Here is a 23,394-nt window from a genome sequence, read left to right on the forward strand (position 1 = left end):
TAAATCTTGGTTGGTTTTGTTTATCATATTAACTTCCTTTTAACAGCTGGGGTCATAAAAGGGCGGCCTCTCGTGCATGTAGTGTCTTGCGTGTGTGAAATGCGAGTGTGTGTTTATATTCGTGTTGTGTCTTCTAGTAAAGTGGAACTTTTGCCCTTTGTATAGTGCTATATCACTGAAAGCATGCCATCGAAGACACCAAGAAACACCGCCCGGTCTCATTAAATTGACAACGGACGAACCAGACGTCCTACTCTCTGTATGCTGAGCACTAAGCAAGAGCAGAAACTCCTACTTTTATTGATTTTGGTGTGTCTCGGCCAGGGGACAGAATCTAGGGCCTACCTTACAAATGCCAATCTAATCCAAATTAATCAAGATTGTAACAATTTGTGACTTCTGCTGGCTATGATCGATATTTTCATATCTTTTTTATCTGTTTACCAATGCATTGAGGTTATGTGGTCATAAATGGTTTCGAATTTTACAGAGAGACATGAAAAATTAAATAGAAAAAAATTCCCAGTTTCAATAAATTGAATGATAATTTGGAGTATTCGAATGAAATTGATGTATATCATCTAAATATATCAACAAGCTTATGACATATCTATATATATTCAATGACACTATGCTGAATAGAGCTATGTCTTCTGCTTCATCGACGACACTAATTGTAAAAAAGTTGATCATAATGACATCAGTCGTACCAATCTAGGACACAGCGACATGCACCGTAAATACCATTGTGACAAGCTGTTATGTTATTATCACTGTATGTGATAGAAAGGATATAAGTTATAACTAACCTTTGAAGAACATGTGGTAGATAAGCCTATGGTTAAACATGCCAATTATTTAAGCATAATTTAAAATTAATAGTAGTAGTAATAATAGATTTAGTTTATGATCTCGTTATAATATTATATAAGCAGATCAGCAGATCATGTTGATAACATGTTTTTTTGATTGTAGGTACTTACTACATTGGCCGTACATCGTCATGACAGTGCCACTAATTACTGAAAAACAAGATTGATTTTTTATTATTCGACTTATGAGTAAAAGATTCCCCCCCCCCCCCCCCCCCGCTTACAAATGGTATTTTTTCTCTATCAAAAACAAGAGCAGACGAATAAGTATTTTTCTTCAGTTACAAAAGTTACTTACTTCACACCATTACCACAATTGAAAAGTTTGGGCTTTTAATTTTACCTCAAGATAAAAATATAAAAAATAATTAATTGCATTCCGAAAAAATTCCCTGGCACTATGTCCTATATAGAATAAAGTACTAATTGCGCATGCACCAAAAGCAAAATTAATTATTTAATATTAATTTTTTGTGTTAACGTATACACGCACGACTAAACACAAATGATTGTTAAAATAATGAGTATCGTTTATGCTCTATCGGCAGTGGAGCATCTTTAAGATATGAAATTTCTAAGACACATAAATATTTTCATTCTACACATACACAATACATATCCACACAGAAGCATTCGTTTGTTATTACTTGTTTTCAGAAAGTTAATTATACTATCATCAATACACAAAACATCCAACTCATGGCCATCTGTTCACTTTCACACTAACACCCCATACTATTACGACACATTAAATTTGTCATTTTCTATAAAAAATTAAGTATTTGTATTGTCACACAAGAGGCATCGTGATTTGTGTAGACATTTCCTTGCAATACCATACTTACATAGAAAAAAAAGGAGCGAAAGAAAGGAGAGAGAAAAGGGAGGTGTAGACAGAGAGTAGCACATGCAAAAAGCGAAGATCAGAAGATGAAGAAAATATTGTGTCGGCAAACCGTTTATAAATTTTCACTATATGGTGACATTTTAGGGTTAGTAGGAATATGACTTAAAATAAAGTTAAGCTATTTTCCCTTTATTGCCGGTCATTTTCAAATTCAACTGTTGCTCTTTCGCCCGGACTATGAGCTCTATATTATTGAATATTATAATAGTCATTCATTAATAAGACCACTAGAAGTAAGTGTTGTATGGAGACATCACAATCTATAAATATACTGTTATATAGCACTCAGTAACGTTAAACTGGTTAGACCGGGTATGATGAGACAGTTCAAACGATTGAACGTCTTAAAATGTTTATGTTGCAATGATATCCGATCGTGTCATTTCCTCTTCAGCACTAGTTCACACAGTGATATCATGTAAGTATCCTGTTACTCATTTAAGACATAGTCTAGTTTACATTGTCTTTTCCTTATTTGGTAATTCGCGTTTATTAATAGTTTGAAAAATACGTTTCGTTGTTCGGCGAAAAATCGATATTTTTACAAGGTGGAAGATTTAGCAAATAATTTCGTTCGGCCAATAGTTTTGTCAAAATAGTCTGTTTATCAATAAAAAAAATCATTTTAGGACGGAGCTTTCAGTTCACGTCTTTTCGCCTACCGTCAAAGCGCTATGTGTTGGTTTTTATGAACCCGTTTGTGATTAGGTTAACGGAAGACATGCGATTTCAAGCGTCTTCGTGCCGTTGCTAATGTTGTAAACAGACGACGGGACGAAACCAAAATTCATTGAGATTTACAAAAACGTTAAGATTTAAACAAACGCAGGAGACAAGACAACAAGAATTTTCACTAAATGTTTATTATGAGTATTTTTTTATAATTCAATAATAGTTAGCGCTACTGAGTAGAAGCTGATATGCTATTCTACTGCCGACGGTAACTGTTCGACTTTTGTTAAAATCAGTTAAAATGTTTCAATAGATTGCAAATACTTGAAAACTGATTTTGTTTCTAGACTTTTGTTTGGTATAATAAAATAAATACTACCTGCATTAGAGGGTGACAGTGCCTAGTGTCACCCCTCGGAATATCACTGTCACCCGAGGCGAAGCCGAGGGTGACAGTGTTATCCTCGAGGTGACACTAGGCACTGTCACCCTCTAATGCAGGTAGTATTTATATAATATAGCCGGTAAATACCCGATTTCGTCTGAATTAAGCAAAATGCTTTATATTGATTTCCTAAATCTAATGATGGTAACTTATTATTTGAAGCATGAAGGTTAGTGAGAATGGATTTTAAGATGAGGAATACTATCGTCTAAATTAAGCAAGATGCTTGTGCAATTCCTATTAATGTATTTCTCATAGCATATCAAAGCTAACAATGCAAGTATTCAATTGAGATTAAAACTTGTGTTGCAAGAATCTCTTATGAAACCTTTAGCTGTCAAAGACAGCCTTTTTGTTAATTCCGACGTGCTCACCGACCCCTATATATAAAGCACGTGATCGATTCATGCGAGGAGACGTTAGTGATGTTATTTTTGACGTCCTGAATAGGCCTATATTATCCTTACATATTATTGCGCTATTATGGAAACCTAAATGATAATAAAATGGATTTTCAATTGAGAAATACTATAAGGTTATTTCGCCATTTTTATCTTCCACTGCTGAACTGATGGATGTATATAATTTATGTGCAACCGTGTGCTCAACTATTTGTTTCATGGTGGGAAATTAGGGTTTTAGATAATACAAAACTATGGAAGGAAAGCGTATTTAGTTTAGCGTTTTACTTAGTATAACGCTTACGAACGGAAGAAGATATTTGCTTGGATGTGTCATAATGTGTCTGTTTATGGTTTTATGCACGGATGTTGTAAGTGCGGTCTAAATCTTAAAACTTCCGGCGATCGCTAACCGTATCTCTTTATTTAATGTGATCACTACTCGGAAAATGATTATAAATTTTAAATATGATGCGTGCAATATAATCACAGTACGTAGGCATAAATGCGTTGGTATATTTAAAATAATACAGGATTGTCACTTTTTCAACTAAATATGCAGCTATATGGGTATAAATATTGTAATTATTGGTTATTAAATGGGTGAAAATATTGTAAATTAATTATGTAGCCATATGGCTTAAAATATGTTTGTTAATAATCTTTGATTAATAATGTGTAAACATATTGTGAATTAATACAATTTCGCCACTTCTATACATGATTATGTACCGATCTGCTTAAAATATTACTATGTAAAATTATAACCTTTTGATAAAGTGTGTGAAAATATTGTTGATTAATATAAGAGCGCCACTTCTATTACTGATTATGTACTAATTTGCTTAAGCATAACCTTTCGGTTAATAGTTGGTGAAATAATTGTCAGTCCCTCAATAGATTGTGTACGGACACTGCTGAAAATACAATTATGATGAGGAATAAAAATCATAGAATCACGTGAATTAAGATGATTTGTTCTATCTTCAGTGAATGAAAGTTTTACTGAAAATGACAAACAGTCAATGAAAAGAGTCTCAAGATTGTATCCATGGCATTACATTTTAATAATGTCAATGTGGTGTATATGAATGTGGCGCTGTTTAGTGCCCCCGTAAAGTTTTTATGGTATCAATGTAGTACATATAGTGCAAATAAGGTGTTTTTTTTATTATGGATTTAACACAGGATCTAGCATGAGTAACTGCTTTTTGTAATATAAAATTTATTTAACGAGTTAACACATTTTTCTCTCATTCCTACCAATGTAATGCACTCAGTGTCGACTAAAGCTGTATTACATGGCTACCAGACTAGCCACAAGTCTCTAAAATATTAAAAAATCACTAAAATTTGGCTTGAATACTTTTTTCTCTACTACATGTCTGATTCTAAAGACCTAAAGGTTCAAACTAGGGGAGATGGTCTAGTAAAGAACTCTGCTGAGAGAGTCTTATCAACAGCTTATGCCAGTGTAATACCCGTGCAATACAACCTCATGACGTCACTATTACAACGCGTTTCACATGAACTATAATTCACACTTTATGGAATACTTTCATACATGTTTATTGAGTCATCTAGGTAGTAGGTATTGCACCAACACAATTTACGTTTTCTTAATAAAAGTAAAATTTGAATGTAATTTAAAGAAAGGAGGCTGAAAACACGGAAAATTAACTTCTTGCGGTAAAATTTTAAAAGGTCGTGGATATCTTACTGTAAAATTGTAAAACAAATCGAGGAATGAGAGAAAAAAATTAACATGTGGACGTAAAGGATAGAGAGATATATTCTACCCCTGATTTACAAAATGTTGTAAAACTTTCGACACGCCTAGGGTTTTAATTCATTTTGTAATATTCTGGTAGACTATTCCTATTCATCATACCCACATGTGAAAGAGGCCTGTATTATAACATAATCACGAGTGTATTTACGGTATACATACATGTATAACAGACGAATTCATTCTCGAATATGAAACTTTCACCCACGGAGACGATAATAGTTAGTCCAATATGTTTTTTATAGATTTGGTGTTGTATGTGTAATGTAATGTTCTTTTTTGCAGTACAGTTTGTTTGTTTGATTAAAACATCCTATTAACAGCCAGGGTAATGTAAGGACGGCTTCCATGCATGTGTTGTGTTGCGTCTATGAGGTGCGTGTTTGGGGAGACTGCGGTATATTCGTGGGGTGCCTTCTTGTATAGTGGAACTCTTGCCCTTTTTATAGTGGTATATTACTGAACCATACCGCTGCAGACACCAAGCAACGCGGTAAAGTGAGGTGGTGTCATAGCACTCAATGTATTAATTATTGAGCGTTAGTCGATGTTTTGTGGGAGGTATCAATGTTGTATAATTTACATAATATGAAGTTGTATGTTTTATATATGTGATTTCAATGATGTTTTCATTTGTCATTAGTTTAACATTCAGTTGACGTCAGGTTGGAATTAATGTGGTGTCAATGTTATATTTATGTGGTGTTAATATTGTATTTATGTGGTGTCAATATTGTATTTATGTGGTGTCAATATTGTATTTATGTGGTGTCAATATTGTATTAATGTGGTGTCAATGTTGTATTAATGTGGTGTCAATGTTGTATTTATGTGGTGTCAATATTGTATTTATGTGGTATCAATATTGTATTTATGTGGTGTCAATATTGTATTTATGTGGTGTCAATATTGTATTAATGTGGTGTCAGTGTTATATTTGTGGTGTCAATGTTGTATTTATGTGGTATCAATATTGTATTTATGTGGTGTCAATATTGTATTTATGTGGTATCAATATTGTAATTATGTGGTGTCAATGTTGTATTTATGTGGTGTCAATGTTGTATTTATGTGGTATCAATATTGTATTTATGTGGTGTCAATATTGTATTTATGTGGTGTCAATATTGTATTTATGTGGTATCAATATTGTATATATGTTGTGTCAATGTTGTATTTATGTGGTATCAATGTTGTATTTATGTGGTGTCAATATTGTATTTATGTGGTGTCAATATTGTATTGATGTGGTGTCAATATTGTATTTATGTGGTATCAATATTGTAATTATGTGGTGTCAATGTTGTATTTATGTGGTGTCAATGTTGTATTTATGTGGTATCAATCTTGTATTTATGTGGTGTCAATGTTGTATTTATGTGGTGTCAATGTTGTATTTATGTGGTATCAATCTTGTATTTATGTGGTGTCAATGTTGTATTCTTGTAGTGTTAGTGTTGTATACATATTGTGTCAGTGTTGTATATATGTTGTGTCAATGTTGTATTTATGTGGTGTCAATGTTGTATTTATGTGGTGTTAATGTTGTATTTATGTGGTGTCAATGTTGTATTTATGTGGTATCAATCTTGTATTTATGTGGTATCAATATTGTATTTATGTAGTGTTAGTGTTGTATACATATTGTGTCAGTGTTGTATATATGTTGTGTCAATGTTGTATTTATGTGTTGTCAGTGTTATATTTATGTGGTGTCAATGTTGTATTGATGTGGTATCAATATTGTATTAATGTGGTGTCAATGTTGTATTTATGTGGTGTCAATGTTGTATTTATGTGGTATCAATATTGTATTTATGTGGTGTCAATATTGTATTTATGTGGTGTCAATGTTGTATTAATGTGGTGTCAATGTTGTATTTATGTGGTGTCAATATTGTATTTATGTGGTGTCAATGTTGTATTTATGTGGTGTCAATATTGTATTTATGTGGTGTCAATATTGTATTAATGTGGTGTCAATGTTGTATTTATGTGGTGTCAATGTTGTATTTATGTGTTGTCAATGTTCTATTTATGTGGCTTAAATGTTGTATTTACAATGTATGTAGCGTTAGTGTTGAATTTATGCGTCAATGTTGTATAAATGTGGTGTCAGTGTCGTATCTCTATGGTGTCAGTGTTGTATTTATAAGACATCATGTAGTTTTTGACGTGTCAATTTGGTGATTATGTGCTTTCAATGTTTTAATCAACATTCACGTGTTGTCAGTATTATTTTAATGTGGTGTCAATATCTTCTTTATGTGGTGTTTATGTGGCGTCATGTTGGATTGATGTGGTGTTAATATTGTATTAATGTGTTGTGAGTATTGTATTTATGTTGTGTCACTGTTTTGTTTATCTAATGTCTAGGTTTTTGATGTGTTGTTCTTTATTTTATGTGGTGTCAATGTTGTATTTATGTGGTATCAATATTGTATTAATGTGGTGTCAGTGTTATATTTGTGGTGTCAATGGTGTATTTATGTGGTATCAATATTTTATTAATGTGGTGTCAATGTTGTATTTAGGTGGTGTCAATGTTGTATGTATGTGGTGTCAATGTTGGAATTAATGTGGTGTCAATATTGTATTTATGTGGTGTCAATATTGTATTTATGTGGTGTCAATGTTGTATTTATGTGGTGTCAATGTTGTATTTATGTGGTGTCAATGTTGTATTTATGTGGTGTCAATGTTGTATTTATGTGGTATCAATATTGTATTTATGTGGTGTCAATATTGTATTAATGTGGTGTCAGTGTTATATTTGTGGTGTCAATGTTGTATTTATGTGGTATCAATATTGTATTTATGTGGTGTCAATATTGTATTTATGTGGTATCAATATTGTAATTATGTGGTGTCAATGTTGTATTTATGTGGTGTCAATGTTGTATTTATGTGGTATCAATATTGTATTTATGTGGTGTCAATATTGTATTTATGTGGTATCAATATTGTATATATATTGTGTCAATGTTGTATTTATGTGGTATCAATGTTGTATTTATGTGGTGTCAATGTTGTATTTATGTGGTGTCAATATTGTATTGATGTGGTGTCAATATTGTATTTATGTGGTATCAATATTGTAATTATGTGGTGTCAATGTTGTATTTATGTGGTGTCAATGTTGTATTTATGTGGTATCAATCTTGTATTTATGTGGTGTCAATGTTGTATTTATGTGGTGTCAATGTTGTATTTATGTGGTATCAATCTTGTATTTATGTGGTGTCAATGTTGTATTCTTGTAGTGTTAGTGTTGTATACATATTGTGTCAGTGTTGTATATATGTTGTGTCAATGTTGTATTTATGTGGTGTCAATGTTGTATTTATGTGGTGTCAATGTTGTATTTATGTGGTGTCAATGTTGTATTTATGTGGTATCAATCTTGTATTTATGTGGTATCAATATTGTATTTATGTAGTGTTAGTGTTGTATACATATTGTGTCAGTGTTGTATATATGTTGTGTCAATGTTGTATTTATGTGTTGTCAGTGTTATATTTATGTGTTGTCATAGTTATATTAATGTGGTGATAGTGTTGTATTGATGTGGTGTCTACGTTGTATTAATGAAGTGTCAATATTGTATTTATGTGGTGTCAATGTTGTATTTATGTGTTGTCAATGTTCTATTTATGTGGCTTAAATGTTGTATTTACAATGTATGTAGCGTTAATGTTGAATTTATGCGTCAATGTTGTATAAATGTGGTGTCAGTGTCGTATCTCTATGGTGTCAGTGTTGTATTTATAAGACATCATGTAGTTTTTGACGTGTCAATTCGGTGATTATGTGCTTTCAATGTTTTAATCAACATTCACGTGTTGTCAGTATTATATTAATGTGGTGTCAATATCTTCTTTATGTGGTGTTTATGTGGCGTCATGTTGGATTGATGTGGTGTTAATATTGTATTAATGTGTTGTGAGTATTGTATTTATGTTGTGTCACTGTTTTGTTTCTTTAATGTCTAGGTTTTTGATGTGTTGTTCTTTATTTTATGTGTGTGTTCAATGTTGTGTATTTTATTGTGGTATCAATATTGTATTAATGTGGTGTCAGTGTTATATTTGTGGTGTCAATGTTGTATTTATGTGGTATCAATATTGTATTGATGTGGTGTTAATATTGTATTAATGTGTTGTGAGTATTGTATTTATGTTGTGTCACTGTTTTGTTTATCTAATGTCTAGGTTTTTGATGTGTTGTTCTTTATTTACTCGATGTATAATGCAAAATAAATATCCATGCATTACAGTGTGAACGACGTTGATAATACGACACATCGCTAACAATTGATGTAAGGAAACTACACAACTTATGTTCGTCAAAGTAAACAACACTGGATGTAATGAACAACACTATCGTAAGATGTAATACATAACAAGATGTGTATTGTGATAAATAAAAATGTATACAAAATATGTTTTAATGCTTTCAGTTATCATAAACTATCGTATGGTGTTAATCATTATCGCCAGAAATAGTTAGAATCTGATTGATGTAGTCAGAAAAATCAAGGATAAAGCTAACAACACAACAAATTTGGTCATCTCATCTTTTGACCAGCTGGTCAGTTTAGAATGAGTACAAATGTGCGACTGACCGGACGAGAATGTGACTCATATACTGTACTGAAAATCCACTGCATTGATCAGTATAGATCAATAAAAAAGTTATTACAGGTCTTCTCTGGAAGATGCTACAATGCAGCAGTTTCATAAGTAAAAACATAACCTATAATCATACAATAAATTCAGTCTTGGTAGAAAAAAGTTATACTCGATAAAATATATACAAATATCACAGAGTTCATGTAAATCCTATAGTAAATTGCCTATGACAAAGACATGTCATGCAAATTTTGCCTTACTCATCTTTAATCGAGAGCTAAAACTTGCAAAGCAGACGACCATACCAAAAAAAAAAACAAAGGTTATGCAGTCTGCACAGACAACGGTTTGAGCGCTGCACACACGGTGACAATGGTGTTAATCCTGCAGATTGTTAAGGAGGGGCGGGGTGCTGTATCTCGCAGTGACGTAACAATAAAAGGGTGTTAAGAGGGGTTGAACTTACCTACTGCACAACTTAGCACTAAAGTCACTGAAATTATCCATCTAGCCTCCATGTTGGGGCGAAATCGTCGTACAGCGAGTATCCTCTTGACGAGACTGGACGTTCTAGTGTATAGTACGTTTTCAGGATGGAGAAAAGGAAATGGGACCTTGATCAACGGCTGAACGGGAAATAAAGGCTCCAGCCCCGGATTAAGATGACGTCACTTACAGTAATGCAGTTGTCGTGCCTTGTGAGTGCTCTAATTTGCATTTTCACGAGACACGTGCGTTTCAGACTGGAGAGGAATGATGTGTAATATTGTTAACTGTTAAATATACCCGACAAAGGACGTGCGTCAGACACAACACTATTAGTAATGATTTAGAATAATCTTCGTATTTATTTAAAGACACGCTTGGAACTGTATTTAGATACAAATAACTCGCGAATTTAACACTATTAATGCATAAAGGTCAATTCATAGTCAGTGCTATAAATGCACATTTTACTTTTATTGAACAGAATGAATGGTAAGTCACTTATATTTATTTAAGTTACAAAATAAGGGAAATATGTAGGGTGTATGACAAAAAGACGACCAAAAATTATTATTGTTTCAATAATGTAAATAAACAGGGGTAGAGACAAGGAAAGAGTAACGAGATCAAGTCATTTCGACCCATTACAAATAGCTGTCGCATGTTGTATACTCAGTAGAGCCGAAATCGACATTGAACATTGATCTTCAGCTATAATCTCGAAGACAGCTTGCACTCTTTAACACATTTGTCTGATAGAGGGACAGGGTACAGACTGTACTAGTCATCGTCACGTCACACTTTGTTCATTGGTTGTGTAACAATATTAAATACACCATACTTTCAAACCTTCCTTAGTTTTATCATGCACATATAATTCAATTTCATATGTTACACTCCATTCTGTTGGTTAGATCTTTGAGGTTATTTTCCATAGACATAAAGAATTGTACGTCACGTATTATGACGTCAGAAATACAAAACGTTTTAGCGGGGAATTTCAAAAGCGGCACAGTCATTGGCCAAACTGAATTATTGGAATAGATATAAATAAGCCACAACCCAATGTTTTCATGTAAAAGTAAAATTACGGAAATATATGCCTAATTAGTACCAGATTGAGTTATCTGAATCACAATATAAGCTTTATTCTCAATATCTTTGGGGTTATGAAGTCATAGACAAAAAACGAACGGATATTTTTTTACATAGACGCGAATGTCCTTCCGTTTTTTGTCTATGACTTCATAAACACGAAAGATATTGAGAATAATACTTAAATATGATACAATTATTGCAACTTGGGGAAATTAGACTATCTACAATTTGAAATATACTAGGTGTAAATTCACTATATTTTATATGACAACGATACTACAGTAACACCTACTATAAAGGACGCCACTATAAATGGACACACTCCCTAACTTCACTCTGTCCAATGTACTATATATGATTGACCTCTGTATAAAGACTGTCTGTCTATACAGGGTGTTTTTTCTTATTTGTCTTTGGTGTCCTTTATAGACAGGTGTAACTGTTTACATGTAGTTTTCATAGATAACGGACATCTATGAGGACCTTACATGTTGTAGTCGTGGGAAAATTCAAAGTTCCCGGAGAAAAATATACATGTATACCTGTGAACATCGATCTCTGCTACTGATTAACAAATAGAAAAATAATTATCTTGAGGCTTTATACGGTTTGCTAATCATGTACAAACTCTCAATTAGCCTTTTTGATATTTTCTTTATGCTCATATACACTCACTGCCTTTTAATGTATATAAGCCGTCCGGATGTAAGAGCGGATCTAGCAACTTCCGGTTTAACATTGGTCATCGCGAGCTGTGGGTCACACACTCCCGTGTTAAAGTAGAGAGTCAGCCGGATGTATTACTCTCAATTTAATATGGCGACTGATCATAAATTTTGAATATCACGTTGTTACTGAACCTACTGCCCTTGTTCAGTTATGTAGACTGTGCAAATCATAATTATAGACTTGTCAAGAGCATGCACCGACCAATGTACTGAACCTTAGCACACAGAGGCGAAAGCTAAACAAGGCAAGGCCAAATATTAGGCATTGTCAAAGAAAACATTATAAACAACTCATTTAGGAACAGAAGAAAGAATAACATTCCTAATTTAATGTCCTTTGCAATTATACAATAGCATCAACGAGTACATATTCTCAGTTTCGAACTTATAACACATGGGTAAAAGCTTATCACAAGGCCAAATAATTCGGGATTGTCAAAGGAACTCGTTTTGGAAGAGTAGAACAAATTAATATCCATAATTTTGTCGCCTTTACAATTAGACAATGGCAACAATGAGTGGACGCATTATCTGTATGTAAAATATGATTGTTTTGTCATCCTTTGTGTTAAAACGTTCGCTTGAGAAGTTACAGGTTCTGCATCAGTAAGGCTTGCAGTTATATAGGGTATCCTGAGTTCAATAGTCTTTAGATCATGTGGCCATTTTAAATGGAAAAATATGTAGGGCCTGCGAAATTCTGTATGAATGACGTTTCCGTTGAGACAATTGCATTAAGTCACACATTGATTATGGTATTCTTATTACTTTATAAAATATATAATATGATTTAAAAAAAAAATATAACATCAATGTACTGATAAATAAAAGTATATAATGTCATATTACAACAACGAGTTATCTTTCTTGTCAATTGTTTAATGCATAAGGTGATTAATTATTGTATGTTGAGTTCCACGTGCTCAAAACGTCAAGGTCATGATCGTAATGTTAATATCAGACTATATATGGGCAAATCATCTGACCCTTAATAGTATGAAATTTGTAAGGTTATAATATTACCTTTAACAGCTTTTGTTCCATATTCGATTGTGTGGAACGAAGAGTAGATACCTTTCTCATTCATTAATGTTCTTTACATAAAGGCCACTGAACTCCTGGGTAAAACATGTTAAAAACTTATCCATCCTACGGAATTATGCATTTTCTGTAATTTAAGATCCGCTTATAAAGCATGTTTTGGAAAAACGTTAATAGTTACTGCTTTGTATATAAGTCATAGTATTTTATTAAAAACCACAACAACTTTACCAGGAGTTATTGTAAAGGAGAAAAGTAAAGTGAAAAGCACAGGAAGTGTGATAGACATCATGTAATATAACAACGTCAGTTTTGACTTTGAATGACCTGCCCAACAACTGATTTCTCTGATCGAGAAGTAGGATTAAACAATTGAAATTGTTTCGATTTGTCTACTGAAGTATTTTATATACTGTATATTATTAAACAGAAAAAAAAGTCAGACAAAAAACCTGAGTTTGAAGTAAATTATTTCAATCAGTATACCAAGGCAAGAATAATCATTCGAAGTACAGATGGAATTCCAGATACCAATGTACGTCATACTAAATGATATAAATTGGACAATAGCCCGGCACTGCTCCCCTGTGTCACCTTACTATATTTGTCATTAATACGATTGTTCTCAGTTATCAAAACAGTAACGTGACTCGTTCAGTCGGAAACAGAGGCACACGTATACACTGCACTGGTTCTATTATCAATTCCTGATCTACAGGTACATTGTATCGTTAGATTTAATGAACAGTATACGGAAACAAATTAATTATTATTGTTGGTTTTTTTTTAATTTTATGGTTCATCTTCAATAGTTGAAGATAATATATATATATTAAATTTATAAAATATATACACACACAAAAAGTAAAATTGTCGGAAACATAGAGTTATTTTTCTCTAGTTTATTGAAATAAATACGCATAATGTAATAAATATGACCCACTTGAGGAAGAGAATCGCATGTATGGCATGTAGAAGGATCCTCCTCTCTCAGTAGATGAGCATGGGTAAGATAGAGATGTTCAGTTCGGAGCCGAGAGAAGGCATCTTTCTCGCTACTATCCTTCCGACGGGATAGATTTGGTTAAAGTGTAGGTAGAAATTAAAAAAATACTGATTTCGGTAGACTTTGCATTATTTTCATTTAAATGTCTGTATAAATGTGTAAAACGTTCGCCATTAATTGTGTGGACGACCTTGTATTCTGTCCCCTATCCCAGAAACACTATAGGGTGATCGGGTGGTGTAGTGATTAAACAACGCCCACCTTTCACCTAGCCGGCCGGGGTTCGATCCCTGGCATATTGTCATAAATGTGTTTTACAGTGAGAGGGGCATACCATTCGAGACAAAACAAATACACACATTCAACAAAAGCCTACCAGTATTGGTGATCAGATACGTGTATTAATTACGTATCAAAATGAACTGAGCCTTCAGACACCAGTATTAGGTATATATATATACAGGTGCAATACAGCTTGGTCGACCTCACTGAACCGTAACTTTAATACTTCTGGAACGAACATTGTCTTTTATTCAGTGTATGTTTTGGCGAGACCTCTGGACTTAATTAAATATATTTTATACCATGTTTATGTACTACTGAATATTATATGCAGATCATTTGAAGAGAACTTGACAAGATGCCCGTAAGTAATTGTGTTTTGTATTGTTGATATCGGTTTCTTTCTATTTAAGTCCACAATATTGGATATTTATTGTAGTACGATAATAATTGATAACTGGCTGAGATAAGTCTTCCTTTTACAACAATATTGTTTATTAACGTGTCATAAATCAAATTTACGGTATATGTAAGATACTTTTTTGTCATAAAACTAATATACATAAATTATTATAGGAAACAATGTTAATGAAAATGTATCTGGGATAAGTCTTCGTTTAGTAATTGTATTAAAACAATGATTTTTGATGCAGACATTATATTGTGGGTATTAATTAAAGTAAAACATCGCTACATTTTCTCACGACCATAGCGTGGGATATTGAAGTTTTAAAATAGTTGGGGATACCTATTTATTATTCTATGGAAATAGAAAATCAAATATAAAGCATGGCAGATTAAAGAAATAGATGTAGTACTCTGAATAATTATTTATTCCGCTCAAATTTAATAGACTACCGGCAATGCCCATGTGGGCATCCCACTGAAGATGCCCACCACTTCTTTACATGTAATAATTATTATTTAGAGAATTATTTCGTACGTTAAGTAACTACATTCCTTTAGACCTGCAGCTACTATTACATGGAAGTCCAGCTAGATTTATCTCTTGAAGACAACATAACAATATGTCAGCGCACTCAGCAGTATATATGTAATAGGTTTTAACAGACAATCATGATGTCTCGATCAAAAATTTTAATTGATTTTGTTTATTAGCTTTAACATCCTATTAACATCATTTATGAACGGCCTCCCATGTGTCCATTGTGTTGCCACGTGTGTTTGGTGTGTTACAGTGTCTTGTGAAATTTAACCACTGTGAAAAAAATTCTTGTAAAAAAGTGAAATTGATAAGTCGTATAGAAAGTAAGTAGTGTTGTATTTATTCAAAATAGATCATTTTCCTAACCAAATATGGGCGATTTCATATCCCTCACATAATTGACACATTCTTATTTTCTCTAATTATCCCTCAGTTAAGTGAACAAAATTAATCAAATGTTCCTAGGGCAAAAGTGATGAATGTCGAGGAGGCGGGGCAAAGTCATGTGATGCCACAACTGCAGCGGAAACAACAACCACTGAGCCGGAAACAACAACTACAACCACTGACCCAGAAACAACCACTACAACTACTGAACCGGAAACAACTACAACAACCACTCAACCGGAAACAACCACTACCACCACTGAACCAGAAACAACCACTACAACTACTGAACCGGAAACAACTACTACAACCACTCAACCGGAAACAACCACTACCACCACTGAGCCTGAAACAACCACTACAACTACTGAACCGGAAACAACTACTACAACCACTGAGCCGGAAACAACCACTACAACCACTGAGCCAGAAACAACCACTACAACCACTGAGCCAGAAACAACCACTACAACTACTGAACCGGAAACAACTACTACAACCACTCAACCGGAAACAACCACTACAACCACTGAGTCTGAAACAACCACTACAACTACTGAACCGGAAACAACTACTACAACTACTGAGCCGGAAACAACCACTACCACCACTGAGCCTGAAACAACCACTACAACTACTGAACCTGAAACCACCACTACAACTACTGAGCCGGAAACAACCACAACTACTGAAGCCGTATCAGCCACTCTTGGTAGTATATATGCTCAAGGATGTCATGATCCGCCCTCCCTGGCCTCTGGTGGTGGAAAATTCATTAATTCCACAACCTTCAGATACTGGTGTTTCCAGGCTTACTCTTTACAGGGTTTTAATTACATATATTGTATAAACAATAAGTGGGTAGGACCAATGCCCCAATGCGTCCCTACTTATGCCAACCCAAATGTGGACACCATCATCAAAGTAAACAGAGAGATATCGCAAGCCGAGCCACGTAAGTAGATTATCTGTTCAAAGAATATCAGGAATATATTTCTGAAGATTGAAATTCAAAATAGTGTTTTTAGATATTTCGTTTTGTAAATAAACATATATATTCATATCTATATCTTTTCAAGAAAAAATGTTTCCTTTCTCTTCACAAGTAATTTAAGGGGATCTTATTTTTGGTAATGAGGTAAAACAGTTTTACTAAAATGACCTAAAACTCCTTATAGACTAAAATTGTCACAGAAAATATTCATTCTTTCATTCAGTCAATGTTCAAAAGAAAATCGAATATTAAACAACATACCATTCGAAGCACTATAAAAACCTGTTACTGATCATGACTTTATGTTTATAATATATAGTTATCATAAAATAGCACAATTTAGTTAATATTGGATATAGAAAGTGAGGAAATGTCTTTTTATCATTTTCGAACTATTGCTTTGCGTTTTGTTGCAGTTCCCGATTGGTTTTTGTTGGCAATGCTAGGTTTTTTCGGTGTGGTTGCGCTTTCCTGTCTTATCGCAATGCTGATGTGCTGTCTACACCTCATCGGGTAATGTAAATCCTTTACACCTCATCGGGTAATGTAAATCCTTTAAAATTACAAGCGGTATTTAGTAACGGGATTACAAGTCGCAATATTATAATAAATATTGACGTTCTCCAACAATGTTTAGAACTAAATAGAATGCGTCACATGATGCTTTCGATAATCAGAGGAGCTAATTATGATAGAAGAAAATTGTTGACTTTAAAACTTTTTGAAAATATAGACTACTTATTCAAAGACGGCTTTTCCTGCTAGCAATATACTATGTCTGCACGTTATGGGAGTCTGCTGTATATACACGATATCTTCTTGTAATAATAAAACCATTTTACGGTGCTATCTCACTGAAGCATATCGTCATAGACATCAAAGCATTCTGCAATTCACTGACGAGAAAACTACTTCCAATAACATTATACAGAGCAGTCATTTCACTCTATTTATATTGCACTAGAAGCACAAAAAAATAAAAACCAAAAAAAAAACTGTCGTCAGAGTGGATTACCAATACCCCGCTGCACAAATTTAATGGGCATTGCAGAACTCTACATAGTTTCAACAACTCCCTTTCATGTCAGGGTTCTGTGTAACAAATACCCAATTTTATGGTTATGGCCTGGTTGAGAGGGCACTAATGTCTTATAGTATTGTCGAGAGATGGAAAAGTGCCCGAGTCAAAGGCGAGGGCACTATCTCAACACGCCTTCTGTCTTATAGCATTGTCGAGGGATGGAATAATCACTATCTCATCACGAGACAATACTATGAGGCAATAGAACCCCCTAAAACAGGCCATAATGGGTTTAGTGGATCACCCTCACAAGAGACCTGATTTATATCATCGTGACAGAAGCACATCAAGCGACACCAGTCAACGCTATCTTCATTTCAACAGCACGTTGTAACATTAAAAGTACAACATATGAATTATCGTATAAATCTGCGTTCTTATAAAACGGGACTTAGCTTCATGAATGACAAGAAGCTTCAAAGCTTGGCATTATCCTTCGAGCCCTGTAGTTGGAATAAAAACCAAATTCATTAAGGTCAAAGTAACAATTATTCAAGTATAACTTAAAATGTATGCAAGTATTATCAAACTGAAAAAATAACAGCAGGTAACAAAAATAAACTGAAATTTGGTACATTTCCCCAAAGATGTTTCTGGTCAAACCAAACCTTATGACAAGTAGCACATTTTGAAGGAATTTTCCTCTATTTCTCCTATTGGGCCCCGCCCCTCCGGCCCAAGGAAGGGTGGGGGTGGGGGTGGGGGGTGGGGGGTCAGAGTCACCATTTATACAAAATCTGTTCCCCTTCCCCTAAGGATGTTTCTGGCCAAAATCTAATAAAAACTTCATGAATAGAAGCGTTTTGAAGGAATTTTCCTCTATTTCCAATATTGGGCCCGCCCCTCAGGGCCCAGGGGCTCAGAGTCACCATTTATACAAAATCTGTTCTTCTTCCCCCAAGGATGTTTCTGGCCAAATTTGTTTGAAATTCGTTGAAAACTTTTTGACATGTAGCGCTTTAAAGAATTATCAAAATTATCCCTATTGGGCCCCGCCCCTCAGGCCCCAGGGGGGTCAGAGTCAACATTTATACAAAATCTTTTCCCTTCCGCTAAGGACGTTTCTTGGCAAATTTGGTTAAAATCTGTAAAGAACTTTTTGACTAGTAGCGATTTAAAGGAAAAGTTTACGCACGGCGCACGACGACGGACGGTGCACAATGACAATAAGTCATCTTGACCCTTTGGGTCAGATGACCTAACAATCCAAAAATTGAAGGCCCCCAACAACAAAAGGCACAACTAGGGCACCTATATATAGAGAGTTTCAAGGAGCTGTGTTGAACGGTTTGAGTTATAGCTTTGAAATCGGACGGACAGACTGAGCCAAAGCAATATCCCCCGCATAGTCATTTCATTTAAATGTAGGTCAATAAAGACCATTAGTAAACTGTTTTCTGTAGAAAAGCAGCAGTTGCTTCCATTTCCGATCAAAACAGCCTGTCCACCATCTTGACCTCTTGATCGAAGCGCAGTTATAATAATGTAATGTAATGGTGACGTCACAATACATTCACGTTCAATTTCGCGCCACTTCAATAGTGCCTGCATGCTCCGGTAAAACGTGATGTACTAAAATAAGTCAGTCTGAATGTCTGTATACACATCATGTTTGTTATATATGGGATTTTTTAACAGGTGTTATTCTGGACCGGTGTTTTCTTTTGGAGCCAGACATGTCTACCCAAGAGGTCCGCTGTGTAAATGTCAAGATTACTGCTGCTGCTGCTGCAGATGTTGTAAATTCTGTAAAATGTGTTGTGTCGGAGACGAGGTGTGTTGCATATAGTAAAATACGTTTTTTATCAGCATTATCTTAATTGCAAAAGGTCAATTCACTTTGCTAAGTATTGGAGCCCCCCCCTTCCCGCATTGAAACTATTCTGTAATACAGCAAAAATAATTGTCCTTAAAAAATTGTAAGTTAAGTGGAAAGGAATGAATAAAAAGAATAATTGTTTGTTTGTTTAATTAACGTCCTATTAACAGCTATGGTCAATTAAAAGAATAAAAATTCACAGAATATAAATAATCAGTCAATTTTGACGGGAATTTTCAAACCAAAGTATAATATTACGTGCATCTTTCCTATAAATTTTTCATTTTTAATTGTGGAAGCATAAATATGTTGCATTAGATTATCTAATGTCGTTTTCCATTTTTGTGCTCCATGTGTGATGTTTGTTTGATTAATTAACGTCCTATTAACAGCTATGGTGAGGACGGCCTCCCATGTATGCGATGTGTTGCGTGTATGTTGTGCGAGGTGCGGGTTGTAGGAGACTGCGGTATATTTCATGTTGTGTCTTCTTGTATAGTGGAACTGTTGCCCTTTTTATAGTACTATATCACTGAAGCATGCCGCCGAAGACACCAAGCAACACACCCAACCCGGTCATATTATACTGACAACGGGCGAACCAGTCGTCCCACTCCCTGTATGCTGAGCGCTAAGCAAGAGCAGAAACTACCACTTTTATTGACTTTGGTGTGTCTCGGCCAGGGGACAGAACCCAAAGCCCTCCTCACAGGGGCGAACGCTCAACTCAAGGCCAAAAGTGAGGCAGTGCCAAGGGAGGCATTAGGAAAGATAGTCAGTTAGGAAGAAGAGAAAAGATAAGATCCTAAATTTAGTCGCCTTTTACGATCATGCAATAGTTTGTTTCTTCATGCATAACAGTTAAATTTCAATCTAATGAGGTGAAAGTTTTGATATTTTACACTCGTGCGAAATGTCAAAGTTTCCATCCTTAATGAAATATAACTGTTATTTATCAAGAAACAAGGAGTATCTTCTAAGCAAATCACGTACTTAGACTCCACATTACTGTGGGTTATTACGCTGTTTCTAGGGAAAAGATAACGCTGTTTTACCGACACTTTACCCGCAATAGACAAAAAAGTGCTTTCACATTGTATTTATTAATTTATACATTGTTTCTAAACCTTTATTTAGGGCGATGAGGATGAAGACGAGGAACAAAAAATCGCAATGGTGGAAAATGAAAATACAAATCAGTATCCTGAACCAGGTACCATGATTAACCAAGATGACAAAGGTCAAGAGGGTCCAAAAAAAGTAAAAAAGAAAGAACCTACTTCGAACGTGAAAGTGAGGAATAAACCTATTGCTCGTATCCGACAAGTGTGAATTACAGCAACATAATTTTGATGCCTTGTAAATTTGTCGTGTGACATTTATGGCGTCATCAGCCCGATGATACTATATCAGTCAAACAGCAACGCAACTATTTTCGGATGGCTTGGACTTAATTTGGTTTCACAAATTCTCGAATCCAATGAGTGTGAAACACATAAAACATCATATGCCTGTCATAAATATGGTATAGCACATATAGCATATGTGTGACTATTATGCTGTTATCTTATAATCAATATTATGACATGTACACCAGTCTATTCTTAGAGAGTCTGAAGTATGTCCACTAATTCTTTGACACCAGCATATATCATGGGAAGGCATATTTTAACTTATGATATCGGCTATGTTGGTTATAGTAAGGGACTTCATTTTGAATATTACTTTATTCATGTTAAACTTTAAATCACGTTGTTTATAAGATATTTGAATAAAATATAATGGATCTTATAATGGATTACTATTTTCATCACCTTAAAAATACCAATGTTTCAGTCCTATTCTCTATAAGAAGTATTTGAGAAAATCATTGTTCGTCCTCTTGTATAAAAAACTAAGTTTAGATTTTTGTAAATGTCATAAAACAAACTTATGATGAAGAAAAACGATTTGATCAGCCAACTTCAACGATTAATTCAACAAATCGCAACGATTATGTTTATGACAATGCAAAAAATATGTACTTATACAGTACATAGGGCTAAATATGAACAAGAGATCCCAGAGGGATCTTTGCGCCCACCAAAGAATGATCTACGTCTGACAATGGAAAGAGGGAACTTTTCTCTGCTTTTTAAACTTTGACCATATACTACATATATGAAACGAGATAGATCGCTTCATTACTTTCTGAGAAAAAGCAGTAACAAAAATTAATAATCAAAATCAAAGATGGCGGACTGTCAGCGATTTTGTTCACCGATCGGTCTCAAAATGTAATATGCATAACTAGGTTTCTAGGGAAACCTGCACATGAAACTTGAGACAGATCGCTTCAGTACTTTCTGAAAAAGAGTGGTAACAAAACTTCAACTATCAAAATCCAACATGTAATTTGCACAACTAGGGCCCTAGGGGAACCTGCATGTGAAATTTGAGTCGGAGGACGGAGGATGGAAGGAAGACGGACCACGGACAAAAACTAAAGATTTCTATCTGCCTACTGCTTTCACCCTTGGCTGATATTTTTTTTAAACCACACCACGGAGTGTGTTGCTCGGTGTCTCCGTCGGCACGCTTCAGTGATACAGCACTATAAAAATGTCAACAGTTCTACTTAACAAGATGACACAACAAAAATATACCAGTCTCCCTAAACACCCACTGCGTCCTTCATACACACTACATGAGGATGGCCTCCCATGTATGCGAAGTATAGCGTGAATGAAGTGCGAGATTCGTGTTTTGGAAGACACCAAGCAACACACCCATTCCGGTCATATCATAAGAGCATTCTCGCGTCGAAAATCGAAATTTGTCTAATATAAAAGTTGTAAACGTACATGTAGAAGTATATTTCTTACTCGTGCTAACGGTAAGTTTAGCGCAAGTAATGGTAACCATTATATAATATTAACCAAAATTAGATCATCTTAAATTCAGTCTTTGATTATGTTTGATGCAAAAATCTAAATTTTACTAAGTACTGAAGAAATGTCCGCCATGAAGGAATATGCCGGTTATGCTTGTTTTGCCAGATCGCCCGGTCACGTGACTGGCATACGCCGGTAGCGGCTTTTCAGAACGAATCGAGCAAGGGTACTGACAACAGGCAAACCAGTCGTCCTGCTCCCTGTATGGTGAGGACAGTTGTTCCAGTAGTAGCGGATCAGTCAAACAGCAATTTGTATATATTCAACAAATATGGTAATTAGACTGAATGAAATAACCGTGATAAAAACGCTTATCCTACCCTACCCCCTTCTTCAATAATTTCTAAATCCGGTCCTATATAAATCACGTAAATTGATACCCTGCGATCGATAAGTCCTATTTCGATGTATAGTTAATTTGTAGGCTCTCGAGTCTTAGGAAATACTTATTTTTTCTTTAAAGATGCTCCACAGCTGACAAATGGTAATTTTTCACTATCAGATATAGGAGCAGACGATTTAGTATTTTTAGTTACAAAAATTACTTACATTACACAGTTACCACAATTGAAAATAGTGTTACCCACAGCCCCGATTAGCATGGCGCCGCGCCGTGCCCTTTTTACCTGACGCCATGCCCCTATAACCTAACGCTCTGCCTGTTTGTCCCCAGTACACGTTTACTAAACTGCCAAAGTACCAGGCAGTGGCTTGATAATTAAGTAAACAAAAGAGGTGTGACCACTCCCTGACCCCCTGACCAACACCCTAGTGGCCCTATTTAGCAGCCTTTGGCTATTTCCACCTTGGCTTGTGGTGTCACTTTCACGTCTGACACACCAGAACATGATTCAAACTCTGCCGAGGAAGTCTTTC

General features: G+C 34.7%; 2 protein-coding genes across 2 annotated transcripts in view; one reads left to right on the forward strand and one right to left on the reverse strand.

Annotated features, from left to right (window-relative positions):
• LOC138325183 (fibropellin-1-like) overlaps nt 1–10,339 on the reverse strand; it is a 34,826-nt gene extending 24,487 nt beyond the window's left edge. The window contains exons 1-2 of the mRNA XM_069270669.1: nt 10,184–10,339; nt 984–1,022 (exon numbers count right to left, since the gene is read on the reverse strand). Coding sequence (XP_069126770.1) covers nt 984–1,022; nt 10,184–10,235 — 91 coding nt within the window. The 5' untranslated portion in view covers nt 10,236–10,339. The remainder of the gene's footprint in view (nt 1–983; nt 1,023–10,183) is intronic.
• A 4,234-nt stretch (nt 10,340–14,573) lies between these two features.
• Nucleotides 14,574–21,370, forward strand: LOC138325185 (location of vulva defective 1-like). Its single transcript, XM_069270671.1, has 5 exons — nt 14,574–14,722; nt 15,770–16,646; nt 17,102–17,198; nt 19,405–19,540; nt 20,723–21,370. Exons 1-5 carry the CDS (start codon nt 14,717–14,719, stop codon nt 20,915–20,917), a joined length of 1,311 nt encoding a protein of 436 aa, XP_069126772.1. The 5' UTR covers nt 14,574–14,716; the 3' UTR covers nt 20,918–21,370.
• Nucleotides 21,371–23,394: the final 2,024 nt, after the last annotated feature.

Source organism: Argopecten irradians, chromosome 6 (genome assembly GCF_041381155.1).
Source record: "Argopecten irradians isolate NY chromosome 6, Ai_NY, whole genome shotgun sequence".
NCBI lineage: Eukaryota > Metazoa > Mollusca > Bivalvia > Pectinida > Pectinidae > Argopecten > Argopecten irradians.

Bases quoted from the DNA above. Each gene is read 5' to 3' on its own strand.
- LOC138325185 (XM_069270671.1), top strand. The intron at 17,199-19,404 runs GTAATGTAAATC...ATTTTTTAACAG, and splicing joins TGCTGTCTACACCTCATCGG to GTGTTATTCTGGACCGGTGT. The intron at 19,541-20,722 runs GTGTGTTGCATA...ACCTTTATTTAG, and splicing joins TGTGTTGTGTCGGAGACGAG to GGCGATGAGGATGAAGACGA.